Genomic DNA, 12,242 nt, shown 5'->3' on the forward strand with positions numbered 1-12,242 from the left:
ACTCTTTCAAGCAATTTGGTAGGGAGATGAGGGAAAGAGATAGGATCAGAACTTGGCCTAGTAGTTTAGTGAAAGACTATTACATTTTTTTAAAGATAATCTCTACCCACGACATGGGGCTGGAACTCAACAACCCCAAGATCAGGAGTGGCGTGCCCTACCGACTGAGCCAGCCAGGCACCCTCCATTGCAATTTTTTGCTTCCTGAACCATTCCTTCTAAAACTCTTTTCTGCTTTTCACTTCCTACTTTCTTTTCTCTTTTCCCTCCATGTACGTTTCTGTGTTAAATAATTAACTAAGGAAAAAATGGTAGCGAATTTCCTCATATGTGCTATTTATTAGAAATTTTGACTTTATTTTCCTTTAGACAAAATATCACACATATGTACCATAGTGATGAGCAGAAGTCAGATCATTCATTTCTTGACTCTGAAATTGCTGCTTCTCAGTGACTGTAATTATATCTTGTCTATTACTCCTTCAAGTTTGTCACTTTCTTTTTTATCTGAAGTTTTGTTTTATAGCTATAGTTTAGGGGATGACTAGGAGCAAGGAAGTTTAAAAATAAAAGTCTACGGAAGATTCTCTATGTACTAAATCACTCTGGATGTTCTTTTCTCATGTTAAAATTGACAACCTCTATCTTTAGCTTTGTCCTTAAATTGTACTTTTCAGATTTCGCTGAGTATGGTTGGGTCTGAAAATATGTATCCTTTGCTTCTTTCTAACCCATTTCATCCATCCTTATGGTCCTAAGAGGTCTCAGAATTGTTTTTCTGCTTTCTCCCACTTTTCTTTCCTGTGATTGCCTGTGTATCATTCAGGTGCACCTGCCCTGGATTTCCTGGGTTGTATAAAATACACAGGAGGTAGTGACTGCAAATGGATTATAGAGAATACCTATAATATTAATGTAGCATGTACACATACTGTATATTTTTGTATTTGTTTATTTTCTTTACCTTGTTGCTCACTCCCTCACCCCCCCCCCCCCCCGCAAAAAGTCAACAAGCCATTTTGTATCTCTGTTTCAAACCACCATCAGCTAATCCAGAAGTATTTGCTTTTGGTTATTTAAAAGAGTGACTTGGTGTGGTCATCAGAAAACACTTGCACAACTCACTGTTATTGGTAATAATAGCGACAGAGGTAATTTCTTGAGCTCTTTGTGCCAACCAGTGGTTTAAGAACTTTGTTTGTTCATGCAGCAGATACTATTCAGAACCAGTCATCTGCTAAACACCATTCCAGCGTGTAGAATATATTCGTGTATGAAAACAAAGAACCCTGCTGCCATGGTGGTTACATTATGGCGGGGGAGCCAGTCTACACAGTGCGCAAAGCATATAATGTGTTAGGTGAGAAGTACTGTGGAAAAAAGAATAGGTTTGATGGAACAACTAGGCAAAAAATCAACAAGGAAAGAGAAGATTTGAACACTCTGCATTAACTAGACCTGACAAACATACGTGTATACTTCATTTTATTAGATACAGTGTTGTTTTACAAATTGAATGTCTGTGCCAGTGCTGTGTCAGGCAAGTCTGTGGGTATTCCAACATTTATTCACTTGGCGTCTCTGTGTCATACTTTGGTGATCTGTGATCAGGGATTACAATTCAGGTTATGGTTAGCATTTTTTAAAGATTTTATTTTTATTATTTAGAGAGACAGAGGGAGAGCAGGAGGAGGGCCAGAGGGAGAGAGAGAATCTCAAGCAGATTCTGTACTGAGTGTGGAACCCAATGTAGGGCTTGGTCCTGAGACCATGACCTGAGCCAAAATTAAGAGTTGGATGCCTAACCAACTGGGACCCAGGTGTCCCATGGTTAGCCTTTTTAGCAATAAAGTCTCTTTTCATTAAAGTATGTACATTTTTTTTTGTAGGCCTAATGCTGTCAAACGCTTAATAGACTATGATATATTGTAAACATAATTTTTATATGCAGTGGAACACCAGAACATTCATTTGATTCATTTTATTGTGGCATTTGCTTTATTGTGATGGTCTGGAACCAAACCTGCAGTGTCTCCAAGCCTTGCCTATATATAAAACATCCATCAATAGTAGAATATGCGTTCTTCTCAAGTGCACATTGGAATAGTCTCTAGAATATACTATCCACTAGGCCATAAAACAAACCAATATATTTGAAAGGATTGAAGTAATTCACATGGTATTTTCTGATCACAGTGGAATGAAATTAAAAATCAACAACAGGAAAATGTTTGGGGAACTCTCAAATATGTGATGATTAAGCAATACACTCCAAATAGCTAATAAGTCACTTTGGCAGCACATATACTCAATAACCAATAAGTCAAAGAAGAAAAATTAATAAAAAGAAAGAAGAAATTAATAAGGAAATCAGAAAATACTTTTGAGATGAATAAAAATGAAACTACAACATGCCAAAATTTATGGGATACAACTAAGTGCTTAGAACAGAGTTTATAGCTATAAATGTCTATGTCAAGAAAGAAAAAATATCTCAAATCAATAATCTGACCTACATTAAACATTGTAAGAAAAAGAGCAAATGAAACATGAAGGAAATAAAGGAAATGACAAAGATTAGAGAGGAAATTAATAAAACTAAATAAAGAATAGAAAATCAATAAAGAGTCAGTAAAACCAAAAGCTGGTTCTTTGAAAAGAACAACAAATTGGAGAAGTGTTTAGCTAGACCAATTAAAAAGGAGAAAAGACTAAAGTTACTTCAATAAAAGTCTAATAGGGGACATTACTGCTGACTTATAGAAATGAAACAGATTAATACAGGAATACCACGAACAGTTATATATCAATTAATTAGATAACCTACATGAAATGGACAATTCCTGAAAAGCACAAACTACCTGATAACTGATAATTAGAAGAAATAGACAGTCTGAATAGAACAATAACTACTACAGAGATTGAATTTAGTAATCACAGAAGTACCAAGGTGTTTGTGTGGCGGGGGCGGGAACTAGGCCCAGGCTTCACTACTAAACTCTATCAAACATTTAAAGAAGAATTAAAATCAATTTTTCACAAACTCATTAAAAAATTAGAAGAGGGAATATTTCCTAATTCATTCTGTAAGGCCAATTATGACCCAAATGTCAAAACTAGACAAAGATATCACAAGAAAAACTACAGATCATAGCTCTTAAAAATAGGAGCATAAAATTCCTTACCAAAATGGTAGCAAACCAAGGCCAACAATATATAATAAGAATTGTATACCATGGGGCGCCTGGGTGGCTCAGTGGGTTAAAGCTTCTGCTTTCGGCTCAGGTCATGATCCCAGGATCCTGGGATCGAGCCCCGCATCGGGCTCTCTGCTCGGCAGGGAGCCTGCTTCCTCCTCTCTCTCTCTCTGCCTGCCTCTCTGCCTACTTGTGATCTCTGTCTGTCAAATGAAATGAATAAAATCTTAAAAAAAAAAAAAAAAAAAAAAGGAATTGTATACCGTTACCAAGCAGGATTTTACTCCCAGAATACAAGGTTGATTTAACATCCAAAAATCAGTGTGATATACTGTATCAGTAAAACAACAACAGAAAACCCATGTGATCATCTTAATAGCTGTAGAAAAAAAAAGCATTTGACAAAATCCCAACATATTTCATGAGAATATTCAACAAACTCAGAGTGGAAGAAAACTTCCTCAACCTGGTAAAGAGCATCTACAAAAATCCCGTAACATCCTATTTAATAGTGACAGACAATGCTTCCGTCTAAGTTGGGAAAAAAGATAAATCCACTCTGAGCACTTCTGTTCAACAGTGTATTTGAGGTTCTAGCCAGGGCAATTAGGCAAGAAAAAGAAACAAGAGATATGCATATTGTGGAAAAGAAGAAGTAAAACTATTCCTATTCACAAATGACACTTTATATAGAAAACTTGCAATGCCCCCAGAAAACTACTATAGCTAATAAATGAATGAGTTCAGCAGGTTTGAAGGATACAGAAATCAGTTGTGATGCAGAGAAAGGGGAACCCTCTTGTGCTGTTGGTAAGAATGCAAACTGGTGCATCCACTCTGGAGGACAGTATGGTCATTCCTCAAAAAGCTAAAAATAGAAATACCCTATGATCCAGCAATTGAACTACTAACTATTTACCCAAAGGATAAAAAAAATTGCACATTCAGAGGAATACATGCACCCCAATGTTTATAGCAGCATTATCAGCAATAGCCAAACCATGGAAAGAGCCCAGATGCCCATCAACTGATGAATGGATAAAGAAGATACTCATCAAAAAGAATGAAATCTTGCTATTGGGAATAATGTGGATGGAACTAGAGTGTATTATGCTTTGTGAAATAAATCAATCAGAAAGACAAATACCATATGATTCCACTCATGTGGAATTTAAGAAACAAAATGGATGAACATTTAGGGCTAGGGAAAAAAAAGAGAGGGAAACAAATCATGAGAGATTCTTAATTATAGAGAAGAAACAGAGTGGGGTGGAGGAATGGGGGGATGAGATAGATGAATGGTGGGTATTAAGGAGGGCATTTGTTATGATTAGCACTGGGTGTTATATGTAAATGAGAATCACTGAATTCTACTCCTGAAACCAATGTTGAACAGTATGTCAACTAACTAGAATTTAATTAAAAAAAAAATCAGTTGTATTTCTGTACAGTTTCAATGAACAATCTGAACATGAAATTAGGAAAATTCCATTTTTAACATCAAAAAGAATAAAACATAGGAATAAATTTAACAAAAGATGTGCAACACATTGAAAACTACAAAGTATTGTTGAAAGAAAGCCAATCCAAATAAATGGAAAAACATCCCATGTTCGTGGATTGGAGGACTTAATATTGTTAAGATGGAAACACTCCGGGGCGCCTGGGTGGCTCAGTGGGTTAAAGCCTCTGCCTTCGGCTCAGGTCATGATCTCAGGGTCCTGGGATCGAGCCCCACGTCGGGCTCTCTGCTGAGCAGGGAGCCTATTTCCTCCTCTCTCTCTCTCTCTCTCTGCCTGCCTCTCTGCCTGCTTGTGATTTCTCTCTCTGTGTGTCAAATAAATAAAATCTTTAAAAAAAAAAAAAAAAGATGGAAACACTCCTTCGGATTGAACCCAATCCCTATTAGAATTCCAGCTTATTTTATAGATCCTAAGAATCTATTTTTTGTTAAGATTTTATTTATTTTTTTGGCAGAGTAAGACATTGTGAGGGAAGTAACACAAACAAGAGAGGTGGGAGAGGGAGAAGCAGGCTTCCCCTCAAGCAGGGAACCCAGTGTTGGGGCTCAATTCCAGGACCCTGGGACCATGACCTGAGCCAAAGGCAGACTCTAAATACTGAGCCACCCAGGTGCCCCAATACTAAGAGATTCTAAAATTTGGAAATGTGAGAGATTCGGAACGGCCAAAATAATTTTTCAGTTTTAAAACTAGCTACAAAAACCAGGAGGCAAGGCAGTATGGTACTAATGTAGTTATATAGATTAATGGAATAGAATTGAAGCCCAGAAGTAGACCTATATATCATTGGCTAACGGATTTCCAACAAGGAAGGTAAGACTATTCAATGGGAAAAAGATTAGTCTTTTCAGAATGGTGCTGAGACAACTGGATAACAACATGCAAAAGAGTGAATTTGGACTCCTATTTGTCTCAGGAAATATACCCAAAATAACTTGAAATGGAACACAGGCCTCAGTGTAAAAGCTAGAACTGTAAAACTTCTCAAAGAAAACATAGAGGTCAGATCTTAGTGACCTCCGATTTGGCAATGGATCCTTTGATGTGACACCAGAATACAAAGTAAATAAATTGGGCTGTTACAAAAATTAAAACTTTGTGCTTCATATGACACTAATAAAGTGAAGAGACAATCCACAGAATGTGAGGAAATATTTGCAAACTACATATCTGATAAAGGACTTCTAACTAGAATATATAAAGAACTCTTAAAACTCAGTAAGAAGAAAGCTTGGTTTAAAAAATGGACAAATTATCAAAATCGATGTTTCTCTAAAAGAAGTATACAAATGGCCAGTGGACCCATGAAAAGATGCTTAGCATCATTAGTCACTAGGAAAATGCAAATCAAAACTATAATGAGAGAAATACATCCTTCTGAAGGTCATAATCAAAGACAGGTCATAGTGTTGATGAGGATGTTAAATAGTCTGGTGGTTCCTCCAAAGGTTTATAAATATGGAGTTACCATATGACCTAGCAAGTTCCACTGCTCGGTATGTGTCCCAAAAAAATGAGCATGCATGTCCACACAAAAAACTTACATATGACTAATCATAACAGGATTATTCATAATAGCTGGAAGGTGGAAAACCACCAACATTTCTATGAGCCAGTGAGTGAATAAGCAAAATGTATACCTGTATAGTGGAATACTATTTAGCCTTTAAAAAGGAGTGATCTGCTGATACATGCTACAACAAGAATGAGCCTTGCAAACATCATAGCACATCAAAGAATCCAGAAAGTGAAGACTGTATTACGTGATGCATTTATATGAGATTTCCAGAATGGGCAGATGTGTAGAGACAGAGTAGATTAGTGATTGCTCAGGGATAGAGGGAATGATAGGGAAGGGTGATAGCTAAAGGATATGGGATTTATTTCTGAGGTGATGGAACTATTCTAAAACTGGTGACAGTTGCAGATATAGGTGAATGTAAGAGCCAGTGAGTTGTCTACTTCAGGCAGAAGTCGTTTGCCTTTGGCAAGAGGGCAGGGCACGTGGGTGTGGATGCTGCCCGGTGGGCAGGGGCAGCTTATAGAGTCTCTAAGTCCTTAAATCCTCACATCAACTCTTTGAGTTAGGCACTTTCATTATCTCCATTAACAGATGAGCTAACAGAAGTTAACATAAAATGATTTGAGTCCGTTTCCCACAGGAATGTATCAGCACAGTATAGAAAGAAACTGCTTTGGGGAGGTCAGTGCTGCTGTTGGCATTTCTGACTGGGTGACTGACAAATCTTAGTTCTGTTTCCTTTATCTGAGGACACAAAGATACAATCTGAGACTTCTCACCCCTCCCACCCCGATTTTTGGGGCAAATATTTTTCTATTTTTAAAGCGTGTTCTCTTCCCAGAATAACCTCAGAAAAGGTCAGAAAGCTATCCGATTCTGTCAGGCCAATTATTGTCCTGAAAGTGCTGTTCTTATTAGGAAAACCATTTTCTTGGAAGAGAAGAAATGCCCCGCCATCCTTTCCTTCACCGTACTGAAGTATCTAAAATAAAGTAAAATTGTGTCTTTGTTAAAAACTGTAACTACTCTGCAGTGATGGGTCCGTGGTCTGTCTCTGGTCACAAAATCTGCAGTTTCTGCTTAGGAAGTCCCAGCCCTAATGGGGGCTTCTGTCCAATACATTCCGAAGGAAAATATCACTGTCTTTTTTAAATAATCCCAAGGAAGGGTACTGAGCGCTAGTTAGAGGAGTAAAGATATGCAAGATGACATTTCTTGTGACTCCGTTTGCTTGTACCACAGCGGGGAGGAGGGTGTAATTGTTTAGGAACACACAGTATTGTTTTATGAAACATTGTCAATTTAAAATATATTTATATTAATATTGTCTGTAGGTCCTTTCCAGTCTCAGAAAAAGAACTTATTCCACAAAATTGTCAGCAAATATAAGCACAAAAAGGAGAAGCCTAATGTTCCGGAAAAAGGTATTGGTGCCTTCCATCCTCCATCAAGGTTTCTTGGCCACCTCCATTGTGAATCCATCTTTGAGTAACGCTTCTGTGCACCGCCTTTGCCTTTTCCTCCCCTTGGCTTGCTTCAGTGTCATCGGCTCCTAATGCAGGCGTATTCACGATTTCTAGACTCCGCAGCTAATTGTAAAGAGAGATCTCCTTCACTTGGATTCCTACTCAAATCCCATAATGTCTCTATTTTCAGCGTTCCATATGAATCCTAAAATTGCTTTGTTTTCATCCATATTTGGTGCATTTTGTAACTTAGTCTTCTTGAGCTCTTATCCACTTACTTCCTTTGACTATTCTCGTTTCTCTCATGTTCGGCAGCCTTCAGACCAGGACCACATTTTCCTACCTCCTGAAACCTGAGGAGTTTCCTATTCATATGAGAGTGCCACCATTTCTGTAGTTTCTCTGACCCTTGAGGATTCTTGTCTGGGAGGATTCCACTCCACAGCTGTAACCCGTCTCTTTTTTTCCCCCGATCTACGATACTGCATTTGCCCAACTCTTCCCACCCCCTTCAGTCACATAACTTCTTTCCAGAGGGCACTAGAAAAGCATTGCCCTCCACTGTCTCTTCACTCTGAGCATCTGTCTTATTGTTACGATTTTGATGGGCCCTTGAACCTCTTCAGGGCTCATCTGAAGATTTCCTTCTTCTCATAGTTCAGGACTCCTATTCTTATTCCACCTAAAAGATAAACCTCCCCATCTGGTTCAGTCCAGCCACGTGTCCCAGAAGTGAGGCTTTCTTTAGCATCGCCCTTGCATGTTCCTGTCGTGACTACTGTGAGCCTACTCATCTGAGGCCCATTCGCATCCTCCTTGCATGGCCAGATGTGAAGCCTTTTGTGTTTCTGGAATGAGGCTTTAAATGCACCTGTCTTCCATGTGTAGACATATGTGCCTACGTGTTCCTGTATGTAACCTTTTACTTAATTTGGGTTTTATTTTCACCTCCGCTCCAGCCTCTTAGTTTTGTTTTTTATGTTAATATTTTTTTCTCTGCTTCCAGTAGAGAAACCTCCCTTTTTAGGTAAAATGTCAGCTTTTATCATTTCCTTATAACTGATCTTCAGTTGTCTTGATCAAAGTCTGAGAAGTCATCCAGCAGTGTATTTCATAGAAGGCAGATTTATTTTCAACCCATTTCCTGTATCGTCTGATTATTTTTGTTGGCAAATGCCATTTTGAGAATTAGTTAAAATAAAACTCCGCTTCTTTTGTGTGATAAAGTTTCATATTTAAGCTGTTTTGTGTATTGTCTTCTCTTTAGTGTTATGAGTCTGTCCTAGGAGTGGAGTTTCACTTTCTTTCTCTGTCATTGTTTTTAGGAAGTGGGGATAAATGGTCAAACAAGCAACTCTTCTTGGATGCCATTCACCCTACAGAAGGTAAACACGCAGCATTCTCTATCATTCTAGGTAGTCTGTGTTGGAAAGGTTTTAAAAGGCATAATATATATAGGCTCACCCGAGAGCCCAATACCTGAGGGCTCGTAATTTGGTTGTTTTTAATTTTCAAATCAAAACTGTCAGATTTTTTTTTTTTAAAGATTTTATTTATTTGACAGAGAGAGAGAGAGATCACAAGTAGGCAGAGAGGCAGGCAGAGAGAGAGAGAGGGGAGGAAGCAGGCTCCCCGCCGAGCAGAGAGCCCGATTCGGGGCTCAATCCCAGGAGCCGGGATCATGACCCGAGCTGAAGGCAGAGGCCTTACTTAACCCACTGAGCCACCCAGGCGCCCCAAAACTGTCAGATTTTTTGACCCTGCTGGGGGTCAGGCAGTTTGCCATATGGAGCTTAATTTGTCTAAGGGGCACTTAAAACCTTTGAAACCCATTAACCAGAAATTAAAGTTTTCCATAACTAAAAATAATTTGTGTTGCAGGCAGACGTCTATGGGTAGAGTGGAGCCAGCATGGGGCTTTCCTAGTTGGCTGGGCTTGAGCACGCCAACAGTGTTCCCATCCTGAACTTCGCCCCAGCACACCTCCCAGCACCTCTAAATACGTTCAGATGGAATGCTCCAGAGGCTTATGGATAACCAAGGAGAAGTTCCATGTTGACTAGCATAACATTACAGCTTCCTAAGTGCAGATTTTACTTCAAAATTTCCCACAGCCCTATTTAGTTGTGATGTCTACCTAATTTTTGTTAAATATTGAACCCGCCAGTGAGTACTCATTTCTGTGACAGTTAACGGGCTGTCCTCGTTGATTCTTTTTTTCATTGTTGCTATTTTTAAGGAGCTCCACTTTTTTTTTTTAAGATTTTATGTATTTATTTTAGAGAATGCATGCCTGCGCATGTGAGCTGGGAGGGACAGAGTGGGGAGGGAGAGAGAATCCGAAGCAGATTCTGCACTGAGCTTGGGGCCCCACATGGGGTTTGATCCCACAACTGGGAGATCATGACTAGAGCCAAAACCAAGAGTCAGACGCTTAACCGACTGAGCCACCCAGGTGCCCCAAGCTGAACATTTTTTATAGTCCTTAATTAGGAGTCGTTTCATTTGAAAACTAGAAGCAATCTTAAAGATCATTGAGTCCAGTCCCTTTGGTTTACTTACAACCAGAAAGGGGAACTTAAGAAGACCATGTCTTTTGACTCCCAGATAAACTCTCGTTCCTTTCCTGAGAGGGAGAAAAGAATTTCAGATGCACATTTGGCCTCAGTCATTTATCAGAAATCCTCATGTGTTAAAGGTATTTCTCAAAAAAAATATTCAAACTTGAGTTTATAGCAAACATGAAATAGTTTTTATTTGGTAGTCACAGTCCGCACAATCCAGATGTCTGCTTTTATGTCACTGTACTTTTATAAAAAAATGCCAGAGTGTATCTGTTGTCTGGCCTGCTACTTCACATGCACAACCTCTCCAGAGGACTGTTTCTGCTCTTAGCTGCAAAGCCAAATAGGAATTGTCATGCTGCTCTCAGCATTAAATGCTAACAACCAAAATGCGGTATATATGTATTACCTCTTGTGAATTTTAAAGATATATTCTGCACAGACTTGATACGTGCAAGGCAGTGATGATCAATCAGAGAAATCAAAGAGGCTCTTAGACCATCTTACTCCTTACTTGAAATGATACTGTTCTAAATGTTTTGTTTTTTAAACAGTAACCCCATGTCGTGCAGAGCGTGGTTTCATAGCATGGGCAGAGAGGCAGAAAGAATGAATAAGGTTGGAATTAGGAGGCGTGGGTGTCAGTCTCCGATCTACCGCTAAGGAGCAGTTTTCAGTGGCATGAATTGTGTTTAATCTCTCCAGGTTCACTCTCCACTTGTGTACTAAGTGTGTGTATGATGCGTGTGTTTAGGGGTGGGGTGACTGCCAAAGGGGGTAACATGTCGGCCTCAAATGTCATTTTCCCTCTCATACTTGCTGTTACTACCGGGTTTTCTTGAGTGGGTAGTGTGGTGCTCAGGGTGGCCTTAGTCTGCGGCCCTAATTCTGCCCTTTAGTGGGCAGAAGAGTAAATCCATTTCAAGTCTTTCAGGCAGTCCCAAGGGTTTAGTGGAATAGAGTTATTATCGCTGATATTAATTATGTTTATTACTAATATTTATGACTGCATTACAAATTTTAAAGAATATGCACTGAAAACTGCATGTCTTCTGGTGTGGAGTGTATATTCACTTTATGTGGTCAGGGTAAAAGGAATCTGTTTGTGCACCAGGAATTACCAGTAATTTAAAGTGACCTTTTTGGCTATTGATTTTCATACCTTCCCCTATATTTCCTGTTCAGGTGGTGATGGTGCACTTGGTGAATTATCTAGGCCCTCTCTCCCCATCGCTTATTTAAACTCTACCTTGGAGAGCATACATACCTAAGGACAGAAGATAAAACCATAATCAGGATAATGTTAACATGTGTTAGCCATCCTGGGCAAAGGTTAGACAGGGCTTGTTTATAGCTGATGTCTGTACGAGAAATGTTGGTTCCACTGAGGTGTTCAGCTCAGTTTGCTCTTCCTGACTTGGGCTAAAGGGGATGACTTCAGGTTCACTATTCTTTTTTGTACCATCCTAAGTATAATTGGCTTGCAGTTCATTCCCCCCCACCAAATATCAGAAATCTTTAGGTGCTTAGTAATCACATCTGCAGTTTAAATGCTAAGCTTATAGTCTATTTAAGCATTTTTCCCCATGCTTTTAAAATTTAAAATTGCTAAACCATTTCTTGACATTTTTGCAGATCATAAAAAAAAAGATTGCTTATCACCCTAGAATTAAAGGTTGAATTATCAGATAAACCAAGATGACTTATATCTGCCACTGTGTTTATCTCTGTACCAAGTTCTGGTGTCTTATGTTCATGCTTAAATTGGAGGTTTCTAATTGTAATAATAACGATGAAGATAATTAATACTTAATATTGCTTTATAGTTTCTAGAGGGCTTTCACAATTTTTTTTTAAACTAATCTTGGCAGGAGCCCCAGGGAATTCAGGAGGGCTTATTAGCCCTAAGTACATCATAAGAAATTGAAGCCTGACCAACATAAGCAGGAAGAGAAGAAATCCACACTCTT

The 12,242-nt window shown here is 38.8% G+C and overlaps 1 protein-coding gene across 17 annotated transcripts in view; it reads left to right on the forward strand.

The window, feature by feature from the left end:
• Window positions 1-12,242, forward strand: part of BBX (BBX high mobility group box domain containing) — a 274,710-nt gene that overhangs the window by 250,396 nt on the left and 12,072 nt on the right. For 15 of the 17 annotated variants that reach the window (XM_047723582.1, XM_047723591.1, XM_047723575.1 and 12 more), the window contains 2 exons: window positions 7,577-7,666; window positions 9,034-9,093. The exons of 1 other annotated variant lie outside the window; for it this stretch is intronic. In XM_047723582.1, coding sequence (XP_047579538.1) covers window positions 7,577-7,666; window positions 9,034-9,093 — 150 coding nt within the window. The remainder of the gene's footprint in view (window positions 1-7,576; window positions 7,667-9,033; window positions 9,094-12,242) is intronic. One more of the 17 variants, XM_047723693.1, reaches the window with a different exon arrangement.

The sequence above is a fragment of the Lutra lutra genome, chromosome 1, assembly GCF_902655055.1.
Source record: "Lutra lutra chromosome 1, mLutLut1.2, whole genome shotgun sequence".
NCBI lineage: Eukaryota > Metazoa > Chordata > Mammalia > Carnivora > Mustelidae > Lutra > Lutra lutra.